Raw genomic sequence first — 24,230 nt, forward strand, 5'->3', positions numbered from 1 at the left:
AATTCCAAGTTTCTGCCCCATATGTCAATACCGGTAGAATGCAATGATTGTACACTTTTCTTTTCAACGACAGTGGTAAGCTCCCATTCATGATTTGGCCATGCCTGCCGTAAGCACTCCAACCCAATTTTATTCTTCTGTGAATTTCCTTCTCATGAGGGTCCCCCGTGAGCAGTCACACGGCCGGGCTAAAGGGGCACAGCCGGGACAGTCGTCGACTGTGCGACGTCCTCTAGTCGTCCTCTATTCCTGGCGCTGAGGGAGTGCCCAGACGGAACTGAGCAATTTGTCTGTACGCGGTTTCGGTTCCATCAGTAAATACAGGTCGAAGTCGGTAGGCTTAAGAATTTGTATATTGTACATCGGTGTAGCTATAGAACGTTGGATATAATCTATGACGCAATCCACAATTTCTCCTGTGTCGCTCAGGCGTGTGCGCTCTGTCCGGCAGCTTTTCCCCCAACATCACGGTACAATCACACTGTGGGAAAAAAAAAAAAAAAAAACTAGCGTGATTGTAATAAACAGGAAAGGAAACGCTCTAGAAAGTAAGAGGTCAGAATTTATAGATAGCTCGGCTGGCATTTCCACGAAAGAGTTAAGAAAGGATGTCGTTCAGCAGCCACGTAGTGTTGCTGAGGAAGTTACTACTGCAGATGATGTCTGAATGCCAGGCCAACACAATACTGAAAGTAAAGCGCGCCAGAACACTCGGACATTGTCCGAGCTGGAAACAAACGGAACTTTCAATAGTATTTCGTGTATAGGTTGAAAACAGCGGCAGAATATTTCGGTGTGTTTGATGGCACACACAGAACAATGCTGCATAGGTCGATTGGGTTAGTTATTTGGCTTTCTTGTTTTGACGGACGTATCAATAAACGATAGCGCGCGCTTTCGAAAACGGCGGAGCCTTGAGAGGACCGTGCGTGCGCAGGCAGTAAAAATTGGGCGGTGCGCCCACGCAATGTTTTCTTGCACTACGCATGACTTTATGGGCTTGCGCACTCACGGAATACACAGCGAAATTGTTTATTGATCTTTGCGAAAGATTTACAACTTCCCGAACCGCCTCCACCCGCTGTCCTTTCGTTGAAAGCGGACATGTAAAGCGCGGACCGTTCACACGGCACGGCACGGCAGACGCGCACGGAACTGACACCGCCATCGCATAGCACTAACGCGCGATTTAGCTGCCGGTTGTTCGGTTTGCCCATGTGTGGCTCATTTGTCGTGACACGTTCAAGTAGGGGCACGAGCAATACCTTTTCACGACGCCAGAGACGTCTGCCTTTTGGACTAATAGCAACCGCCACGGGAGCCGAATGCACCGTGCAGCTGATTTCGGGGCTAACGGCAAGTGCCGGCCACAGTCCTTTTATTAACATGTATACATACTTTCCGCTTTTTCCGAAGCCGTGGCACGCCATCGTCCACGGATGTCTGGTCTTCACGTTTGCATTTTCCAGGACCACATGTAGGCCGATGAGATCGGCTATCTTTAAAAGGCCGAGTCCGCAAAACACAACGTCTTCTCATTGTTTCTCGCGGTAGTGCGAGCCCTAAATGGGTTTCTGAAGTGTCGTTGCCCGGCGTCGGAAGCGCGGGAAGACGCGATAATAAATGAGAAAGATAGCGCGCGATATACGTCGGAGCAAGACGGCGCACGCAGTGAGCGTCACAGAAAGAACAGAAAAAAAGGAAAAAGAAAAAAGCTCACTGCAGCAACATTGTAATACTGAGTGAGCGACGTCGACTGGCCAGAATAGGCAGACAACAACCTATGAGGGACAAATTAGTCTTTACAGACTTGCAGGCAGCATGCAGGAATGTTCAGAAAGGTTGTATCTCCACCGTGGCACTCAATATACCACTCAAGCTACGCTACCCACCAGACATACATATCGTGTGGACACGATTCCCTTGTGGGAAACATAGCGGATGATCCTGCTGCCTGAGGTTACACCGACCAGGCATCCCCGAGAGGTGATCGTACGCCAACGCCTGTCCCAGAACGACACAGGCACATTCTAGAACACTTCCAGATTAGACAGAAGGAAATACCCACCATATCAACCGGCGCTTAGTAAGGAGGAGGCCATGCAGCTCCGAAGACTCCCAACTAATTCCTTCCCACACGCCACTTTATTGCGCAAGATAAATCTCACACTATACGAATACAACTGTAAGTTCTGCGGTATACACAATACGCTATATCATATGGTTAGGCAGTGCAACGGTGTCATGGAGGTTCCATTGAATAGAGCGTCAACTGTATAGCGGTGGGAGAACCTGCGGACCAGCGACGACTGGTCGACCGAGCGAAGCGAACAGCCGAGGGCCTTGGCATCTCGGGCTAAGGAAGCCACTCACCTGAGGGCGACACACACATGTTCGCCGGCTCTATCTCGTTAATACAGTTTATTTCATCATCATCATGAGCTTTTCATTGAAAGAATGAAGGCCTCGCAGCACGGACTGCCTTCCTTTTCGAAGTGAATTTATTCTAGCAAAGTTGCTACGGGAGAGGAACTATTGATGACGGCCGATGTGTCAAACCGCTTCCTTTATTCAGAACCTTAGGTGGTGCACGGCTGAAGATGCTCCGGTTCTCGTCTCCTGTCAGTGCTACCCATTATCCCGCCTCTGCGCCGTACCCACCGGGGTACGTTACGAAGGTACCTTCGAATGCGTTGAGTTGCACGCACACTGGAGGGAAATCGGGAGCTTTGACTGCCGCGAGGACGGAGGTTCGTAATCCTTCGGAACGCTGTCCGCAGTTTCGAATACGCGGTCGCAATCAGAGTACCCGCAGTTGCTGTAACAAACGCCAATTTGTTCAAGTGCACGATGAATTAAATCGGTTCTCAGGTCTTTTTGCAGCCACGTTCTGTTGCTGTGTGTGATACACGAGGCCAGGCTCGTCCCGCAGTGGGATTACAGTGCCACGCTGTCATCGTGTAATTTTTGTATGGAACTCGGCGTTCAGAATTAATCTGGCGCCATGGCCGGCCTGTTTACGTCTCTCCTTCCTCTGTTGTAACGTGTTCGCCCGCCGTGATGTCGTCCGCGGAGGGCGTGTCCTCCCTGCACGCCATTAGGGGCGGAACCCCGCGGGCTCGTCGTGAATAAACCGCGTCGCCGGCCGCTGCAGCTTTTCGCCGTGGCTTGCCTCGATGTGTGTGCCGTAGTGCCACCGCGGGAGCTCGGCAATCGCCACGGATGCCCTCGGTACGGTCGTTTCCGCGCCGGTTTCGCCCTCCAGCGGGCCGACCGAGGTTGTAACGGCGGCTCTGCGGCAACTAACGTAATGTGGCGCTGTGTCTCGCGGAAACAGCGCGGATGCGTAGTCCTCGCGCCGAAGCATCGGGGACGTATAATTGACCCGGCGCATCGCCACGTTCCATATACTTTGTGTAGGGTCAATCCACGCCAACTTGGCGCTCGAGAAAAATTATTTCTCCTAAAAAAAAAACCGAAAAATTATACATATATAATCATTACTGGCACAGTATTTTCCCAAAATATTTTGAGCGGAAAAAAAAATTTTGGGCACGTTAGGGCAATTTGACTTTCACGAAATGCTAGAAAACCAGCTGCGAAAAACAAATCGACCGTTTTGCGCATTCATTCAAAATTTGCGTTTATATAAGTACATTACAGCGTAATTCTTACGGTGTGTATGCGGGCAGGTTCGCGTGTAAACACGGCACAACTCTCGTCTCTTCCGCCTCTGGTGGGCGACCCTTCCTTGTGCATATTGCGGCACTACGGGCGATCGGGCGGCAGTGGGTATAAACGGGAAGAATACTTAAATAGGATTTTCTAATTTAAGAATGAGATATTAAGTCAATACTAATCGTTAATAGCAATTTTCATTCCATATTATTTTTAAATTCGATTTTTTTTAACACGCACTTTCTTTGCCCTCTTCGCTTTTAGCATCGACTCGGAATGGTAATGCGGTTGGTGAAACGGGGGGTATTAAATAAGGCGTCCTGGCTCTCCTTTCTGTGTTTGCGCCTATCAACAAAGTGCGCGTATTGGAGCAGTGCACCGAATATACTTATAAGGTGGTTAGCGGCATTTGGGCGGAGACACATTACCGAGCAAATATATGCTCTACGAACCATACGCTCCGCCATACTCTATAGTACCCATAACGGACTGCGCTCTATACGATTTTTAAGGTGACATCAAACAAGTAGAATCGTTTGTCACTAAAGTGGGCCTTGGATTACGGTGAGCTTTCGCGTTACCCGCCGCGGTAGCCCAGTGGATATGTGGAGTTTCGCTGCTGAGCTCGAGATCGCGGCTTTGATCCCGGCCCCGGCGGCCGCATTTCGATGGGGGCGAAATGCAAAAACGATCGTGTGCGTGGATTTAGGTGCACGGCAAAATTAATCCAGTGTCCCCCACCCCGGCGTGCCTCATAATCAGGTTGTGGTTTTTGGCAAGTAAAACACAAGATTTTTTATTCTTGACCTTTGGCGCCGACAATCCTTGACCTGGCGCCGACACTCCTTAGCGCGGCGATGATGGGGCGCGCAGCAAACGGTGTATCGCGCCGAGATGGCTTCTTTTTGCATTGCTGTCTAGACTGCCAGACGGTGACGTAAGCGCTGGAGGCCGTTAAGCATTTGGCGCCGTCGATCTTAACGGCGACGTCACGATCTCTGTTACATGCCAGAGGGCTCAAGGGCGTCAACAGGCCTAAAGTCCCTATATAGTAAAAGTACCGCCATCTACTCTTTCCTCCGCCGTCTCCTCTCTTAAAGCGCTTGCTTTTTTCTTTATTTTTTGCTTGCGAAAGCAGGTCGACGGTGGCGGCCCTAGAAAGTCCACGTTGAAACTTTAAGGCCGGGCGCGCGCCGCCGCCGTAGACTGCGGCTGCGCAGAGCGACTTGCAACATGGCTCTGAGGCGGAAAGAAAAACAAAATATAAAGAAGTCAAAGCGCGCGCTATCATCGTCCAATCGGAGGAGAGAGCGAAGCGGCGTTGATCAAAGGATGGCGGTACTTTTCTTATATAGGGACTTTAAACAGGCCGGCAGGTCTTGACGTAGTGTCGTAGCAATTATCGGTGTGCAGATAATCGCGTTTCATACTATACGCAACTCTCTGATCACGAGGGCCTACCCACTTGAGCTGTCAAAACCGCAGTGCCTATTCCATCCTGCGTGTCTGGTGGTCGCCGTAACGCGTGCCGGCGTTTCCCCGCGCGAGCGTCTCTACCACCCCACGAACGCACATTGCGCAGATCGACGGATCACCGATCACAATCATCTTTCGTCCCCTGAAACGGTGCTTTGGACAGCGTCACCGCGCCCGAGATATTCTCCCTGGTGTGCCTTCTCCAGCGATTCCTGAGATTATCGGGCGAGAGGGCTTGGAAGAACTGCGACGTTGTCGCGCGCTGCCCCCGTAGGTCCGCGCGCCAGGGCGGCAGCACCGTGCACTTTTCCATGCACTGTCGTGCTGCTGCGCAGCCGAACCTGGCGAAAGAAGCGGGGCCGCTGGCCCGCGTCCAGGGCGCGCTATTTGGGGCGCGACCTTGGGTTCGCATGGCGGGTCCGCGGCGGCTCCAGTCCCGCGATGCCGTCGCGACGCGCCGAGCGGCCACCCGCTGGCCGACGCGTCCTCTCCGACACCAGGCACAACAAGGTAAAGCCGACCCGGCAGTGACTGCCTTCACCTTCCAGCACAGTGTGCGGGCCACATTGGGGGTTCGAAACCGGGGGGTTTGGGGCATTCTCAGCCGCGCGCGTGTTCCCACGCACTGGCATGACCGTCATCCGCGAGTGGCGCCATAGAATAATACCTCCCATCACGTGAGAGGGTTGTGCCTAATGTTGGAGCAGCCTCAGCAAATCACAGCTTTTTTCTGTATGTGTGTGTGTGGGCAGAGCGATGTCCCGCCCGCGTTATCAACAAGAACAGTCGGCGGCGAATGTTGGATGATAAAAGTGGCATAGAATTGAGTGGTAGGCATTGCTACAAAATTGCAGTCCTTATGCTTTGCAGCATTTGATGTATTCCTTGTCTTTCTTTAGTGTTAGGCAAAGGTAATACAACTGGGATGCTGTAATCCCTATTTAATAAGTGCCTGGTTTCATAAAACGGACAGGTAAAGACCTGCCGTGGTGGCTTAGTGCTAAGGCCATGGTGTTGCACTGCTAAGCATGAGGTTGTGTGTTTCGATGGGGGTGAAATGCAAGAGCACCCGTGTCCCATGCCTCGTGCATTGGGGGCACGCTAACGATCCCCTGGTGGTCAGTATCAATCATCCACTATGGCGTGCCTCGTAATCAAATCCTGATTTGGCATGTAAAAACACCAGAATTCATTTGTGGATTCATAAGGAAGCCTAGGGCATTATGTATGCACACACACTCTCTGCATGTGTTGTCCATCACCACTGGAGGAGAATGATGCATGATACTACCATGTGGTACATCAAGTTAAAGAAGGAATGAATATGGCAGCTCACTGGATCAATGTTTCTCTTTTGACCCTAGTGTCTTCTCTTTTTCCGTTAGAGAGGTCTTTCAGTTATGTGATTTTGTAAACATCGAAATTTTTGCTTTCATGATTGAAAATTCAAACCAACAGGTCACCTTAATGCTCTCTCTCTCTCACATGTGCATGATAACTCAGTGGCTTTTCTGTCGCCTGTGGAGAGCATTGTCACAGCGCACAATTAGAGGTGTGAGTTTGTGCCAAAACAAGCGATGGTTTGAGCTGATCAACAATATTTACTCTTCATAATTTGTATGCCTTGGGATTTGTGGTCATATATGGACTTTCTTTTGGGGTCTGTTTCATAATTAAAGGGTGTGTGCTTGAAAAGCAGGGATTCAGCAGCATCCTTTCCTGCGTGTATAGTGGTCTTATTACAAATGTAACTCGCACATAGAGGAGTATAAAAACCAAAGTGTGCAGCGTGAACTTTCTTATGCTCTTTTTCTGTGGTTTGGAGATAAATCTCTTGACAGCTTGCATCTAACTTCAGAAATATTCATAATACAGTTAAACCTGCTTATAACGAACCTCCATATAATGAATGCCTGGATATAACAAAGTTTTTCTTTTCCCCGCCATTACTCCACAGAAGCACATGTATTTGAGACCTCTACGTAACGAAGTGGCAGCGGGAGACCCCCTCGAAATAATGAATTGCCCCTGCCGACAACGTAGAGATTTCGCCCAAAATTTTGTCATTTTTGCGTGAGCAGCAACCGGAAGCACCTTCTCCGCTGCGACGGAATGCAAAACGGTGGCGGCGCGCTTGGTGCGCTCGAATTCACGGCGACTGCGAGGCGAGAGTGAGCGCACGTGTGCGCGAGGCAGGCCTTCATCCCTCGACCCGGCGATCTTGCCGCCGCGGGCGTGACCTTTCCCCCTCCCTTCATTCAAACCTGATCCCGCCGCTTGCTGCAGCTGGCCTAGACCGCCAAGCCGGCACTCTCCTTTTGCAGTTGATGTAGCCGAAGGAAAAAAAAAAAAACGTTCTCTCTCTCTCTTTTTTTTTTTTTTTTTACGCGCTGGCAGCGCCACTCTTTGGTTACTGCGCAAGTCTCTGCGCTTCACTTCACTAGCCTGACACTAGGTGACACTATACGACGCTACAACGCCATCGTGTCGCGCGCTCTTTGTTTCCGACGCCTTTCGCTTGTGCGAAACGACACGCGTCCACGCATCCAGTACCTGGTGTGGCATTTCAAGGATGAGTGCTTCGACGAAAACGGAAAATGAGTGCGTGTTACAATCGAGGGCGTGTTAGAATCGAGTAAAAACAGTAAGCGTTTCTTTTTCAAATTTTCTTGCTGAACCTGCATATAACGAAATCCTCTTTATAACAAAGTTTTTGCGGAATTTGTCAATTTTGTTATATCCAGGTTTAACTGTATTGTATTTGTTCTAGTAATGCAAAATTGCACTCCCTGACTGCTCGTCATAGACTATGCCTGGAAACCATTTTCAAAACAATCGAGCGATATTGTATTTTGTAAATGCCCAATCGTTCCCATTTTGAAGTTTTTATCCAGATGACAGGACAAAACAACTAAGGCCAAGGCTTGTACATTTAGATTAAATATTGTGTGCGACACCATAAACAACTTTACATATCTAATCTGTGCAATAGTTCATACTCCGATTTCCTTGAGTGCTAAACAGTGGTGATATTCAAGTACACTGTTGATTTCATGGGGATGTTAGTGGCTAGTGGTAGCGGGCTGCTGTGCTACAAGTGAATTGCCAACTTGCTCAATTTTTCCATAAATTTGACGAACTTGGGGATTCTGCAGTGTTAATAATGCTCCATCAAAAATAAATTTTGTTTGCAAAAACATATTTGTAAAATTGCAAAATATCTATGCAAAAACCTTTGGTTGGACATATTGAAAAAAATATGAAACCCAACGTACAGCGGGTACAAGTAGGAAAAAATTTGAGGTGTAGATGTATTGCTGAGGTTCCACAGGATCACAGTGATAATGCTGCAGTGATTAATTCCTCACAGTAATTCATACAGACGCTGCCACTTCACCCATAGCCGTCCCTGTAATGGACCTAAAGCCCTTTATCAAGAAAAAGGTCAGGACCTACTGGCAACGTCTGTGGGACAGAGAAACGGGCAACAAATTACACACTATCAAGCCTCATCTCGCTCATTGGCCACCAGAATTGAAGACACGCCGCACACAGGTTACACTTTGCAGACTCAGGATAGGACACACATACAGTACACATGCTTACTTATTGTCCGGTGGCGATCCGCCTGTCTGTGATGAATGTGGCAAGCCACTCAGTGTACTTCATGTCCTCTTACAGTGCCCTGAACTGGAGCCTCGGAGGAAAAAACATTTTCCATTACCATCACGGCAATATCTCCCATTACATCCTTCTATGTTTTTGGGCAATGAACCTCTTTTTAAATATGAATCACTTCTCGCGTTTTTAAAAGACATACATAATTTCCGTGTTATCTATCCAGGTGACAGTGTAGCACGGCCTCTCTGCAGAGGCCACTGCTGCGGTAATTTATTAAAGAAAGCACGTGCCTCATTGTCTTTGTTCACAAAGGCCTTCGGTAGGCGTTGTGCTGCTTTTATATCCTTAATTTTAGCACCATGACCACTTCTCATACATTCACGACCCACAGATCACTCCACACGTCACTGCCATAATTCTATTCGATATATGTTTTACGCTTATATACCGCGATTTGCTCTTAGGCCCCTTTACAGCCACATAGCATCCTACCATCGGAACCCACTGATCATGGCAAACATACCATTCATTGTCTTGGCGCTCTTTGGCCACATTTGGCCCTTGCGCCAAAAAAACACCAAATATCATCATCAATTCCTCACAGTAATGATTGCAGACGGATATTTAGTACTGCACACAAGACCCGCTCAACATTTTGCTTGTTTCTGACCACACATACCCTTGGAAGTATTCTGATGATGTAAGGGCACCATAGGGGTTCTTGCTTTGAGAACGTTTATTCAGACAAGTTATTGAAGGTTAAATAGCCAACAGCAGAATTGCTGAAAAGGTCACTGTGATTTATAAACAGTGTGTTGCTTGTCACTCTATTTCAAGCTTTTTCTCCTTGTGGTCTACATCTAAAGGTAAAGCATAAACAAAGTGTGTATGTATCCTATGCAAGATGTGTGTTTAGAGGAAGCTTTAGCTCGGGCCCAACTCTGATGCCGCCTATTCAAATACATGTAAAACGCAGAAACACATTCCTGAGGTAACCACTAAGCCAATTTTAGTAAAATTTGTTGCACTTGCGAGAGAAAGTTAAATTCTAGTGATCATTGGAAGCAAGATTTTTATTTAGGGCCCAAATTTTTAAAAGGAGCTTCAAAAATTGATAAGTTTAAAAAAAAAATGGAAGCACAAAGTTTACAAATTCGTAGCTCTGCCGTTCTGCAAACTTCATCTGTTAGAGCATCCAAAGCGGACAAATGTGATGCATAAATGTGATATATTAATTTATATGTTACGTGAATTTGTTACATTGTTTACAAGGATTTTGCAAAGTCCTACTCGCATATTAGTGGTCTATTTGAGAGCCATGTATAATAAATCAATTTTGTCCGCTTAGGTGTACTATTAAATGCAGTTTACATAATTGTGATATCGTTTTTCATTGCTGAGTTATGAGTTGTCAACTTGACAGTTTTGTTTTTTAAAAATTAGCAATTTACAACAATGTCCATTCAAAAATTGACAGCCTCCAACAGTCACTAGATTATAACTTTTCTTTTAAATGCAACAAACCTTATCAAATTTGGTGCAATGGTTGCCGAGAAAAACCATTTCTCCTTTCCCATGTATTTTTATTTATTTTTATACACATACCTCACAGGCTCCAACTGGAGTATTGCGTGAGGGGGGTAAGAGAAACATGTAGTGAAAACAGGAGAACATAGCTAACAAATCAAACTACTGAAAAAAGACACCGTTTAACATCAAGCGAATGAACAACAACACTATGGACGATCAGAAACGCGCATGGCTCATCAAAATCCTGGCAAAGAACTGCAAACACACGTATACCTATAAACTGCTTGCAAGAAGCGAGGATGACGACAGTTAAGTCACATGGTACAAATGAAACAACGTGTGTGCATGACTATGCAATAATTTTTTTTTAAATCTTTCTCTAAATGATTCGAGATTATTCATTTCAACAATGTGGCTTGGAAGTTTGTTCCAAGCTGCTATTGGCAGAGATAATGCAGATTTATTAAATGCATTTGTGTGGCCAAACACACATGGGAAACTGTGTGCGTTATTAAGTGGCGAGATGTGCGAAATGGTCGGGAAGGGGTAATGTAGTTGTGTGTTGACTGTGAGTGATTTTCTGCAGTAAGCAAAGCAGAGCTATCGTCCTTCTTGATTCAAGAGATGGGAGTGATAGCGATTTCTTTATAGCAGTAACACTAGAATGCCTACTGTAATCTTTCGCGATGAAACATGCGGCACAGTCTTGAACAGATTCGAGAGAATTTATTAAATATTCCTGAGTTATTTTATTTTTATTTATTACATATTGCAGTCCGAAGACCAAGCAGGAGGGGCAGAAAAGGGAACATAGTGAAAGAAATGAACAAGTTATACAGCAGGTTGTAATAAACATTACTACTGAAAGACAAGCATACACTAACAAAGATGTGTAAATATACATGTGTAGAAAAAATTTGCACAACTATGTATCAACAGTTTTATGTACACAAGGGTAAAGCAAACACATCAACATTTTATACACAATCAGTTTAAATGTGTGAATGAGGATCCACTTAGCCAAAGTGTTTTGAGTGCAGCCAAACTATGACGATCATATCGAGCATTCGAGCTTAGGACGAACAAAGGTTCTGTACGCTATTTCACGAGTGGTTGAAGGGGTTTCACGTAGGTTTCGTTTTAGGTAACCAAGTGTGCTAGATGCTTTTGCTGTAACATGTTGTATGCGTCTTCCATGATAAGTTTGTTGTAATATGGATACCAAGATATTTTTTATTTAGATGGGAGCCCCCAAGCTAAAGCTGCCTCTTAGTCTTAAGGCAAACTAATAAACCATATGTAATACCTGCCCCCCTCCCTCCCTCCATAGGTGTCGTGTGTACCAGATTTTTATGAACTTCGAAATTCACGGGTTGGCAGGATTGCAGTCTAGAAATTTTGGTGCTGTTAGTGAGCTGCAGACACATTTCACAGCAGTTGCTGAGCAGGCTTGTAAAAGTCTTGACGACATCAAATGGGGTTTTAGCTAACGGCATCTTATCCTGTTTTGCACAGAGGGAAACACGGCCATCTTATCGCAAGCGCAGTGACCCCAACATCCCAAGGTCTAAGAGGTAAGTGTGCATGCCACTGTTTTATTCTTGATGAACTTGGTTTGCTCTGCATTTGCTTTGCTCTTAAACCACTGTACGCCATCTCAAATGTAACAGCACAACCGCTGGTGGAAACTTGAACGCATATCATGTGTTTTCTAGAACATTGTACAGTATGTAGTGTTACTTTTGACCTTTTGTGTGGACTGTGTTTAGTTTGAGAAAGAAGGGGTACATGGGGATCTTGCATGAGAGAAAGCTCAAGGAACAGATAATAATGTATAATAAAATGTGGAAAATGTTACTTTGGACATTTTTAATTGTAGTTAAATGAATAGGGGGGGGGGGGGGGGGGCCCTTCAGTGACAAAGAACTTACAGTAACTAGGAAACTTGGTTCACATATGACCGTCTTTTTGTCATATTTTGTATTTCTTGCACTTTTGTTATGCCAAAAATACATGTTGTGTTATGTGCCCTCTGGGTGACTGTAGATATGGGAATAGAAAAAAATATATATATATGGTAAGCTGTGTACATATGTTGAATCCCTTATTGTATGAAAAGGCGTTAATGCAAGAAAAATGGAATGATGAAATAAACTAAGAAAGGTGAACCAACCTGCAAGAACCTTGTGCGTGTATAGGCGGCGACAATATAATATGGGATTTGCGAGCGTGTGTCAAACTGCACTCATGCAAGGAAGCAAGCAACTTCTGTCAAGACATCGCATTGCATACGCGTGTCCTTTCATGTTTATGCGCCAGTCCGTACGCTGACTTTTTGCTAGCCTGCTGTAGGAATTGCAATGATTGGAGAACATAACGCCAGGCGAACAGGGTTTGTTTCAGCCGTTGTGACGTGCAACAATGCATTGCACACTCTGCATACTGAAAAGGACAGCGCTTTCCTAGCGTAATCTTCTGCAATCATCATGATTCCTACACCAAGCTGGCAAAAAGTTAGCGTATGGACAGGCACACAAGCATGAATTGGCACAAGAGTGCCATTTGTCAGGTGCTCGCAGATCCTGTATTATTTTGTTCCTGCCTGTACAGTTGATAGCAAAAGTGGGACACTTGCAGAAAGTTCAATTTGCTTGTGACCAAAAATTTGGAGCGATTTGAATGGCAAAGCATCCCCTGAATCTTTTGAGGGATGCATTGGCTGTGGTCAAGTTTTTTCTTTCTGTGATTCTGTGCTTCGAAAACATTAGCAGTTACGGATACAATTTACTAAAAAGGAGGTGCGTTTAAAACTGCAGGCTACCGCTTGTGTAGTCTGTTCTGTTTAGACCAATGATTGAGAATTACCAGCATTGTTTGTGTTAAATCGTGAGCTGCATGGCCACAGCATGTCAATCACCTCTTTATATGCTGACATCATAAAAGCAGTCACATAGTGACAGTTGCATTTTATTTCATGCAGACTGATTAGTTGTTTGGAGTCTGGCCACAGTGTGTGTGTGTGTCTTTATGCAGCGATGTGGACGTTGATGACAAGCCAACCAACCTCAACAACTCGGGCAGCTCCTCCAACTCCAGCCTGTCCACCAGGTGAGGGCCCTACCCTTCTTGCTTACTATCTGTGATATGCTGTTGACAATTGCAGCTTTCTGGATCCTGTGAGCAGTGCTATGATCCCTGATTCATGGCAGAGATTTATGCCGTGGCAAGGCAATTTGTGATGCAGGTTCTTTTATTTAATGGCTTAGGTGGAGCCTCCGAGAACCCCATCGAGGACAAAGCCGTTTGTTGTAGAACGCACACACAAAACTTTTAATATAACTAAAAACGAAAAGAAAACCATAAAACAAACACTCAATGAAAAACTCGCAAGAAGAAACACACTCAGAGCTAGAACGCTAATGATAGCAGGCAAGTTCAGGCAGGCCGCTGTTGGGACTCGGGTAGCGTTTAGGCCGGTGATCCTTCAGCCAAAGGGATGAGTACGTCCGGGAGTAATAGCGAGAAAAAAAGGGGTTATTCTACATATTTGCAGTGCCTCCAAATATGGAAGCCCACTTCATGGGGGAGAACTTTGAAAGTCTCGGCTCACTACATGTCTGAGCACATATCAGAGCACGTCAGGACACTCCACTGCACCCAAGGTGTCCGCTTATAAAACAGTCGTCTTCCCTAGTTGACTCGACTAGGGAATCGGATGACCTTGATGCGGCCAATCATAGCGGTCGTATTGTTCACTAAACTCCGCCTCTAATGTTGCACCCTCGCCTTCGCATTTGCCGCAACTACGTGGCCATCTGGGAAACCGAGATCGTCGCCGTTCCCACGGTAGTAATTCCACGAAGTTGGTGGTTGTGCTCGCTTCTAGGTGAGCTTCTTTGTCATCGCGTCTCAGCCGGTGTCGGGCCGCGTCGCCAGGTAGGCGGCCGCTGAGGAAGGGGTGGCAGTGGGGGAAGCACCCAAAGAATGCTTAGACGCTTGTTTGTCCGTCACCGTCGGTGTCGGGCACTGTCGCTGTCTGGGCGACGCTGATGAAAGGGCCTGCCTCAATGGAAACAACCAAAGAATGCGCCCTGCCAATTCGGGATGCAACACCGCATGTGTGAGTGCGTACTACAGTCGCGATGCGGAGAAACGGAAACGAGACAACGAGAGAAGCGGCGTCGGTCTCACCAAAGGTCGGTATGTTGGACTGTTGAACAGACGATCAGAGCGTGGCTTGGCAGCATGGATAGACGGCGGCGGCGTTCTGTCCAGGCAGCTGGGCGTGGAACTCGGGCCCGAAGCCCAACTGCTCGCGTTCTGCCCACCGGCGCAGAAGCTCGCCAGCCTCGGGCATCAGTTCACGATCGGGTTGAGTGGAGACGCCCAGGAACGCATTGGCAGGAGGCCCCGGTCGGGTGAAGTCCTGGTGGCTCGGGTATGGAACCCGACGGCCCGTCTTCAACTCCCGGTCCGGTGGCCGACCTTCTCCTGGCGTCGCTTTCTGGATGGAACTCCCCCTCTCTTCTGCCAGCGCGCCTCGCTTTTCTGCCGCTCTGGCCGATTCGTCGTTTGCTCATTGGCCGTGCGAAGCTTCGTGGTCTCTTGCGATTGGATGCCTTTTTTTCTTTCATTTTTTCCTCTTGCGCCGCGTGTTCACATGCCGGACGGTCTTCGACGTTGTCGTTTTCCATCCAGCATGGAATTCGCCTCCGCACACGCACTGCTTGTCGTCTGCTCCTTGTCATCTCCATCCACTGCACCGTGTCGTGCACTCCACACACCACACACTGATGCTGCTAGTTGCTGCTATATTAGAATGTCATTCTAATGCACCTGTGTTAACCTCAGGGCCTTCTTTGCCTAGTACTGTTACAACAATCAAGTCAGCAGGAGATGTGTGGCAAAGTTTCGATTTATATGCTCCAGCAGTATCAAGTGCAGAGCAATAGCTCTAAGCATATTCTTTTGTGAATCCTGGGAAGTGTTAGTCATTTCATTCAAGGCTCTTAATGCAGGAGTGGGAATCCTGCGCCGAATGCACAATTTTGTAACTCAATCAAGTTGCTCTGCCAAATTCCGTCTAAAGCGGAAAAATGAACGAAATTGTGCCATGCTGTGCCAGATTGGCAACTTTGGCTTTGGCAGGCGTCAGCGGAAGATCGCCGGTGCAGTGCTGGGCATTGTGTCCTTGGTCTCGGAGTACTTGTAAAAGTAAATTTCATGTCAAGGGGTACGAATAGATGCACCAAGTTTAGCCCCCTGAATAAAACTGAAGATAGGGACGTTCTTTTATCTTGCTGTCCAAGCTGTGAGTGAGGGCAGGCAAGGACATCTGTGGCTTATCGACGCCTTCCTGTTGGTGGAGTGGAGCCACGTGGTTATGCTGGCGCCATTTTCCGCCATTTCTGCGGAAACGTGCATGAGCGTCCACGCCATTACCCATACCAATGCCATGATAGTTGCTCATGATCGTGCCAATTGGACTGCTATGTGCGATTGACCACTGCAAAAAGGAGAGGCCAGGAGAGGGGGAATGTTGCTCCCTTTAGCTTATTCAGGGGTCTTACACCCAATCACTCGAAGTCAATGGTTGAAATGTGAAAAGGAGGGGAACATCTCCTCCAATTTCTTAGAACTGAATCAGATCTCAAGGTTGCGCTTTGTATAGAAAAGCAGCTTTGATGTGCACAGATCTCTTCCTAATAAGCTCATTGGTAAGTCTCTAGAAGTAATGACAAATGGCATCTATCTTCTTTGGTATAAAATTGGAACGAGGCACTGAACTTAGCCAAAGTCCTGTGAGGAAATTTAACAAAGTTGCTAAGACTCCAAGAAGGCACTGTTGTCGTTAAGGTGATTAAGTTAGCTAAAATTGGTTACTTTTTTGCTGAGTTACTAACACTGCTACCACCTAGCCCAAACATGCATTACTGCTTGACTGACAAGGGTGCCGCCTCTGCCAGCAGGAGCTTGGAGAGCCCAAGCCAGTCCTGGGAGGCGGTGCATCGTGGGGAGGTACCCCCGCTGGGTCCCCTGGATGACTCTGACCTGGAGTGGGACCTGGAGCCACCAGACTGGCAGGCTGCTCTGGGCCGCGAAGCGCTGCGGCAGCTCAAGCCCAAGGAGAAAAAGCGGCAGGACGTGCTCAATGAGCTCTTCCACACAGAACGGTCGCACGTGCGCACGCTGAAAGTGCTTGAGCGCATCTTTCGGCGACCCTTGCAGCAGCAGGAGCTGCTGGCCCCCGAGCTGCTGCAGCGGCTGTTCCCCAACCTGGATGAGCTGCTGCGCATTCACCAGGGCTTCAGCACCCTCATGAAGCGGCGGCGAGCACAGGAGCCGCTCATCGGCGACATTGGCCCGATGATGCTTGCCATGGTTGGTTCCCTCCCCTGTGCTTTACTGGGCGATGCTTTGGACAAAGTCTCTGTGCACATGAAGTTGTGTCCTAACTGGGATTACAGGGCAGAATGTATGTACCATATGGGGCAACCACTCGACTGATATGATGTGGCAGCAAAAGGGCAGTTTGTAAAGATGGATTTTAAAGCGTAGCAGTGAATTCACCATGACCTTGACCAACAACTTTGGAACTTACTTTTTTGTTTTCAATTTGTTTGTTGCCACTCAGTTGTTCGATGGACACTAAACATTGCAGTCTTCTTTGTGTACTAATGTGATTGCATTAAGTGCCTGCCTACTGCATCTGTTAGAAATGCAAAACTGCTGTCAACTATGGGCTGAACCATTGATAAAGCTAGTTAAGCACACTGAGTGGCCTAGTATAGACATTTCCTAAACGAAGCAACACAGCAGTGGCACCATAGTTTCATGGTCAAGTAGTGAGACAAGTTCACAAGCCGGCTGCGTTTGCTCTTTCATGGGTGAGGTCCTTCGAAAACAGGAAACTCATTCCTGCTGGATGAACGTGCTGTGCGAGTTCATCACCTGCACTATCTTTAACCCTTTGAAGGGTCACATTTTCTCAAAACAAAAGCATCCCCCCAGAGTCATATTTCTTTTATTGCATATTTAAATTCTTCAGAGTGACTTATTTTGAGGAGGAGGAGGGAAACAGCTTTATTTAAGCGACATTTCGGGGCTTTGTAGATGGCTGCTTGTTTGTGGCGACCTCTTCTGCAGAAACAGAAGAAATAATTTTTTAGTTGACACTAAAGCGACAAGTTTTTTTTATAAAATTTGTAAATATATAGGGGGAGGGGGGGGGGGGCTAGTTTTATTGTTGTATGCATGCCTAAACTAGCATAATTGATTTTTTACAAATGTTATAATATTCACACAACTTATGTTTATGTTTTAAAAATGAGTTTGACACAACTAGGGCCCATGTTTTGAAACGTGCCATTTCATTTTCAATATTTATCATGTATCGCACGGAGACTGCCATCCCAGCAAAGACAGCGGTGCGGAAGCTTCCAGTTCATGTTCGAACCAAGGGCCATAACAATGAAAAATGACGGGGATCATTAGAGAATGATAGGCCCCAGGGACCTATAGCGACAGCGAGGCCTGCCATGTGAGCACCTCCAACACTGGGCACGCGTGAGTGCGGCGCGCATCAAGCCACCATTTCTCTCGGCTCACCCGCACGCGTTTATTGCATTGGCGCCATCTCATTGCACTTGGACTTATTGCAGAACCTAGGCTTCTTCCAGCAGATGTCATCAAGGACTGATGGAGGAAACATAAGACTTTTCCTATGCGATCCCAGTCACGGTTTTGGTTTTGCACACCGTATGTGCCACACAACTGATCGGGCACTATATTTAAAGGAGAGTCTCCCTAGTTAAAACTCTAGTTTTATTCGAGTAAATTTCCGCTCCTCTTGGAGTTCGAATTAGCGCAATTCTACTGTATATTCGTTCAGTTCTAATATTACAATTCGAACCGAAGTGAATATTGAATAGAGTAAAATTCAGTCGAATATTCGAAAACATTGAATGTTTGCACATGCCTACTCTCACTCCTCGCAAAAAGAGATGCATATGTGGTAGCATTGCTGGTCTGCGAGCAGCCACCTGTAAACAAAGTAATCTTACGCTTGCCGGGAGAGCCATGTGGGCAAGCATTTTGCAGTGGCGCGCTGAGTGATGCTAAATGAGATAGAAATCGATTTTGCCGACGTCCTTAACTTGAAACGACCTGCACAAGAATGCAGATTACGAAGTGCACAAGTGGCGGGTGGGCATGCAGCAGTACGTTGAGTGAAGTGGGAATACTCCCAAACTATCATGGTGGCAGACACTATAAAGAGACGCAAAAAAAATCAGTTTTCAATTTGATAGATGCCGAAAGGCAGCACCACAATGCCAATTTTTTATAGAAGTCACAGAAGGCTGCTGCACTTCCGCAGCATGTTTATACGGCACTTCATTCCAAGAAGGCATGTTAACGTTTGTTCACCGCTGTACATGTATGACAATGACCATTAAAGGGTAAAATCTACAAAATGAACTGCAAGATAGCCATCTCCACATGAGATGTTTACTCGCAAGTCAGTAGTGAGCTTGTTAAAATTTTTCAGTAGTAGTCAGTTTTAATAGACTACTGTAATAACTCAAAACGTCACTCCATCACGTTTCATTAAATGATAATTCACAAATTACATTGTGAAATTGCCCATCCTTGCAAAAATCTTCTTCAGGGCATTGTGCCTCAGGCTACACATGCAAAAGAAAACACCGCATATCCACGGGGTGAATGATGATGAGTGGGCGAAGCTCCGGAGGGAATCATCGGTAAACCGTGAATCTTCCGTGTAATTCGCCCAGTCTCGCCGCACTAAATCGAACGATTGACTTCCACTAATGAAACGCGCCATATGTGACGTCATTCCTATTTTATAACAGCGCCCTTCATTATAATTGCACCATCTCCCGCTTAAGGGGACGCTAGCACAAACGCGTTAGAAACGTGCAGTACTCTCTAGTAAGGGGGAGAGGCCACAGCGTCTTACGCAGCTGTTTACACATGCCGGAACGTGCACCGCGTTTGCCGACGCCATCACATGACTGCTGAGAGAGTATAACCCCCATATTCATAAACGCTCCTCGACTTGAACTTCACTTGCCACTGCCTTCAACGCGTTTCGAACGCGCTGCCCAGGGCGGTGACAAGTCAAGTTCAAGTCGAGGAGCGTTTATGAATACAGGGGTAAGGCGGAGACACAGCGTCTTACACCAGCTTCTTACACGGGCCGTAACGCGCTAGCACAAACGCGTTAGAAACGCGCTGTCTTTCGTTAATGTTGGGTATTTATTGTCATCGTGGTGCATGTGTCCATGTGCGCTTCGTGGCGTAGTGGTTAGCGCCGCACGTTCGGAAGCGAGGGGTCCCTGGTTCGATTCCGCGCTACGGACACAACTTTCGGAATTTTTAAATTTTTTTCATAAAAGTAGACGTGGCTACCTACTACGACGACGACGACTACTACTACTACTACTACTACTACTACTACATACTACAGAGGAGGGACAGACCCACACCCTAAGGAGCTTCGCCCCTAAAAGGGACAGCTTTCAGTGGCCACGAGTCAGATCTTACTTTCTACTTGTGTTTGTGTCTTACGAAAGCTTTTGTATGCCATCATAGAGTGGCAAGCACATGTTGTAGGCAAACCTTTACAAAGCATGTTGGCTATTGGTTATTCAAAAGCTATTCTGAGCAGTCGGCTAATGAGCTCTTGTCTGCTATTACACAGAGACATCACATACCCTTTTTTTCTGGTGAATTGTGTCTGCTGGCACTGGGAATGACGGCTTAGGATGTTATGGAAGTCACTTTGGTGTGTTGAGAGAGGCCTTGTATGTGTGCCTTTTTAGTGAGCAACTGTGTGGTGATGAATGGTACCCTTCTGTACCCACACAGCTGGATGGTGAATCTGGCGAGCGACTCCAGCAGGCAGTGGCTACCTTTTGCCAGCACCAGTCTCTAGCCCTGGAGGCCCTGAAGGCGAGGCAGAAGAAAGACCAAAAGCTGGCGCAGTTCCTTGTTGTGAGTAGTATGAGCCATTTTGCATCAGCATTGCAGAACATTTGAACCAGTAGCCATGTGATTAGAGGGCAGAATAACCGATACATACAGCGCAGCTGTTGCTTTAAGGGCTTATTCACACTGGCAAGCCACAGCGGCCATGCGATGAAGTTGGCCCTAAAGCGACGATCACAAATGGTGACATTGGTCCAAAGCCGATAGTGTTAGGTCAGTCACTTGCCGTATTTGCACAATTTTAATGTGCCCACGAATCTAATGTGCACCCAATTTTCACAGACCTTAAGGGGCCCTGAAACACTTTTATAACTAATCACATAATGGCCTCACTATGAGGACATGGTCTCATGAATGTCATGCTGCAAAATTTTTTCGAATCTTTCAACTAGTATAAATGGAGGTATTGCACCGATACCCCGGTTTCTATCTTTTCATCTCCGCTAGCGAGCTGGAAGCTACACAGCAGAGAAGCCAAGAGGGTAAAGGCCCAGCCTAAAGTTGAGTGTTGCAGCGGCGAAAGGGTTCGTAGTGCTCGGAAGGGGGGGAGGGGGGAGAAAAAAAATACATGTTACACCGTTCTATAAAACGCACCGACGCAAAATTCAGAAAAGAACCACGACTTATACACCGGAATATATGCTATATAATTCTCATTGATTTAACTCAGAATTGCCAATTATGCATTGCTGAGAATGCTCATACGATCATGAAATCATCCAATACCGTTGGGGGGTCCAGCTGCTTTCTTCGATGATGCTGCATGATAACATTGCGGAAGTGAGAGCCAGTGATTTTTCACTGTGTTTGACGATTACAGATCCCATGCTGTATGCAGTGCGGTAAATTTGGCTTACATGTTCCCAGCAGCCTCTACAACTGATCAGCAACATGTTCTTACTGTGTTCAAAAAGTGTTTCAGGGCCCCTTTAAAGTAATAAAATAGAAGTGCACGTGAATGTACTGTGCGCCCAATTTATAAAAGAGAACTGCAGTATTTTACCACGATCACGATCAGAGAAAACGAGACCTGAAGAATTTTCATAAAAGAGGTACTTCCTTTCCCAAATGAGCTGTCACATTGAAAGTGGTGCATCATCGTCGCCATTTGCACTTTATTAGCCCCAGATGCCAAGCACACAAGGCGGTATTCTTGAGTGATCACATTTAGAGATACAGTTAAACCTGGATATTAACAGTCAATAAAATCGGCAATTTGCTTCATTATATCAAAATTTCGTTATATTAAATTTTAATCTTTTATGAAAATAAGTACAGCCGCTGATGGATTGGGCCGCAAAATTTTCTTAATTATTGGGAAATCGGAAAAAAAGAAAATTTTAATGAGGAAGAAAAAAGTCATTTTATTGAATTTGAGAGTCTGCAATGAGAGGTACGGTTTAATCCTGTGTTGACAATATATTCGTATCGGCTGTGCGGAGCAAAGCCAGTGGCGCTTTCAGGTCCTGTCTGCCCCCACAACTGATATTGTTGTCTGCAGTGGGACGACCCTATCATGAAAAGCGCTGGCAGCAGGGAGCAAATTCTTTGTCTGCTTCTCGCTTCACAGTGTCTCCAAAATTTGAGATTATGCAACCTTCAGTATTAGTAAACGCACAAGACTACAGCACACAATGCCACATACACCATCTCAGCTCACCCACTCCTTGCAAACACGGCAGATTACCTCTAAAACAGGGCATGCAAACTGCGTATGCTCTCTGCCATACTGATAGCCTATGCGTAGCCACGGCCACACTATAAAAGGAGACGCGGCAATATGCCCCCCCCCCCCCCCCCCACATTGTTTTTGCACGTGCTTGATTGCATTACCACGAGCTGTGCCACTGTGCTCAGCAAGCTACCATCCTTCTCTGCTAACCCTTGCACTCTTCTCACTTGCACTTAAAGCATACAGCGCACGAGTGCACTTAAAGCATACAGGGCACGAGGTGCGATAGGATCTTCTCGCACTTGCACTTTATAATAAACTAAGGGAGTGTGAATACCGAATAGTTCATTTCGAATCGAATTGAATGAAGAAATAAAAGACACATGTCGAATTGAATATGAGAAAATTTTCACAAAATTTAATGCTTACAAATTTTTGCCAAGAAAATTAGGTGCTGCACATGCTCGGAAGTCTTTTAGCATTGCATAACGAGAATGTAGCAAGCTATCTTTAACTCGGGTGCCTAGGAATCAAGGTGTACAGTATGGTGTACTCTTAATAAAGGGAACAGCAATTAGGCATGCCAGCACTGATTATAGCTATGTGCATGATGACCAGTAAGTTCAAATTATCCAGTGAGGGCTAATTTCAGGATCGGAATAATCAGTCTTGGCCCATAGAAATGTATGGGTGCTAGCTGGGACCTTTGGTCAAGATCAAATTGACCAAGAAAGCCTAATATTTTTTTAAGTCTACTGTGTTAGTGTGTGTGGGTGTGCGTACATGTAGGTGTATACGTATGTTTTCTTTTATGGCGATAGCAATTATATGGACACTTCAAATGGATTTCTGCCATCGTCGTCGCCGTGAGGTTCCGTATAAAGTCCAAGGGCGATAAAATTGTTGCCGCGCGCCGTATGTGCGAGTGAAAGAAAGCCTTCACGGAGAGCGAACGCACAGCGGGGGAAAAATTTGACAAACCTTCACTCGCTGCGGCGGCCGCTCTTCCCCACGCCCGCGTTTTGACAGTGGTTGTCTGCGGTCATCGAGTCTTTTCATGTTTGCTTGTGCGTGCGTGTGCATGTTAATTCAGTTAATAAGCGAATGTGTCAAGTTCATGCAGCCGATAAAACTGCTATCCCTACTGCTTATAGCTCTCTACTAATTTGCTATCGCAATTGATGCTTCACCTTTCGGGCGAAACTGCGACATTTTCTGGAGTCCTCCTTGTTCAAGAAGCAATTATTTAACCCTTTACCTACCGAGATATTTGGTCAAAAATAATACAATAATACCGATTTTTCTTATTTGCCTAATTAATTTTACGTATCGTGAAACAACCAAAATATATCCCTAAAGACACTTTATTTGTAAGATACACGCAAAATATATATATATTTTTTGATATGCAGAGAGGGTTGGCTTGACTACACTGCAAAGCGGAGATTGTCCGACTTTCTGTAGTAATACCACGCACAGTTTCCATCCTCTGTCACGGGTACCTTTATGCCAGGCGCGGCCGTGAAAACGGTTCTAGGAGGCGGCAATGGGGGTTTCTTTACATCTATCGGCGTCCACTGCCCACACGTCGAGACGCTGTCGTCGTCAGAATCCGATGATTACGAGAAGATATGCTGTTCAGTATCGTCGCTGCCACTCTCGGAGGAGAACCAAACTTCTTCTTCACTGTCCGAGTCCAACAAAACGTCCACAAACAAACGTTTTGTTCCCCCATTTTTTCCGGAGCGGAGCCATTGTAGACACATGCATGCACAGAGTACGCCATTTTTAAATCCCCGTTGCCAGAATCCAAACGTTTTTCAACCAATATGCAAGCTTTGAGCGTGTTTTTATTTTTTTACTGCGCCATCTGTTGAAGCCAAAGAGAACTAAGCAAAATTTATCAGGGTAGCTTGAAGGCAGCTGTGCGCAAGCGCTTGTTTCAGCGTGGACAAGCCCAGCTCGTCTATGGTAGGGAAAGGGTTAAACAAGGAGTGATGCTTGCAATATTCATGATGTCACAAGAAGCTGCTGGTATAAGAACTTTAAAAGGGCCTCACTGCTTGTATTTTGTTGTATATTTTCTGGCTTACCAAGCCTTTATACTCACATTATGAATGAGGTTTTCAGCATTCTAGAACCATAATTTACTAATACATCTTAACATTCCTTTTAGGTGCCCCTTTAGTTCCATGACCAAAGGGACAAGGTAAGTACTGCATAGGTCCCCACATGGTATTCT

The 24,230-nt window shown here is 46.3% G+C and overlaps 1 protein-coding gene across 8 annotated transcripts in view; it reads left to right on the plus strand.

The window, feature by feature from the left end:
* The window catches only part of LOC119456502 (rho guanine nucleotide exchange factor 11-like), a 159,694-nt gene that overhangs the window by 109,830 nt on the left and 25,634 nt on the right, over positions 1 to 24,230 (plus strand). For 6 of the 8 annotated variants that reach the window (XM_037718320.2, XM_037718326.2, XM_049669909.1 and 3 more), the window contains 4 exons: positions 11,821 to 11,879; positions 13,339 to 13,413; positions 16,272 to 16,686; positions 20,197 to 20,322. In XM_037718320.2, coding sequence (XP_037574248.1) covers positions 11,821 to 11,879; positions 13,339 to 13,413; positions 16,272 to 16,686; positions 20,197 to 20,322 — 675 coding nt within the window. The remainder of the gene's footprint in view (positions 1 to 11,820; positions 11,880 to 13,338; positions 13,414 to 16,271; positions 16,687 to 20,196; positions 20,323 to 24,230) is intronic. The other 2 variants (XM_049669910.1, XM_049669914.1) reach the window with 1 other exon arrangement.

Source organism: Dermacentor silvarum, chromosome 6, assembly GCF_013339745.2.
Source record: "Dermacentor silvarum isolate Dsil-2018 chromosome 6, BIME_Dsil_1.4, whole genome shotgun sequence".
NCBI classification, from domain to species: domain Eukaryota; kingdom Metazoa; phylum Arthropoda; class Arachnida; order Ixodida; family Ixodidae; genus Dermacentor; species Dermacentor silvarum.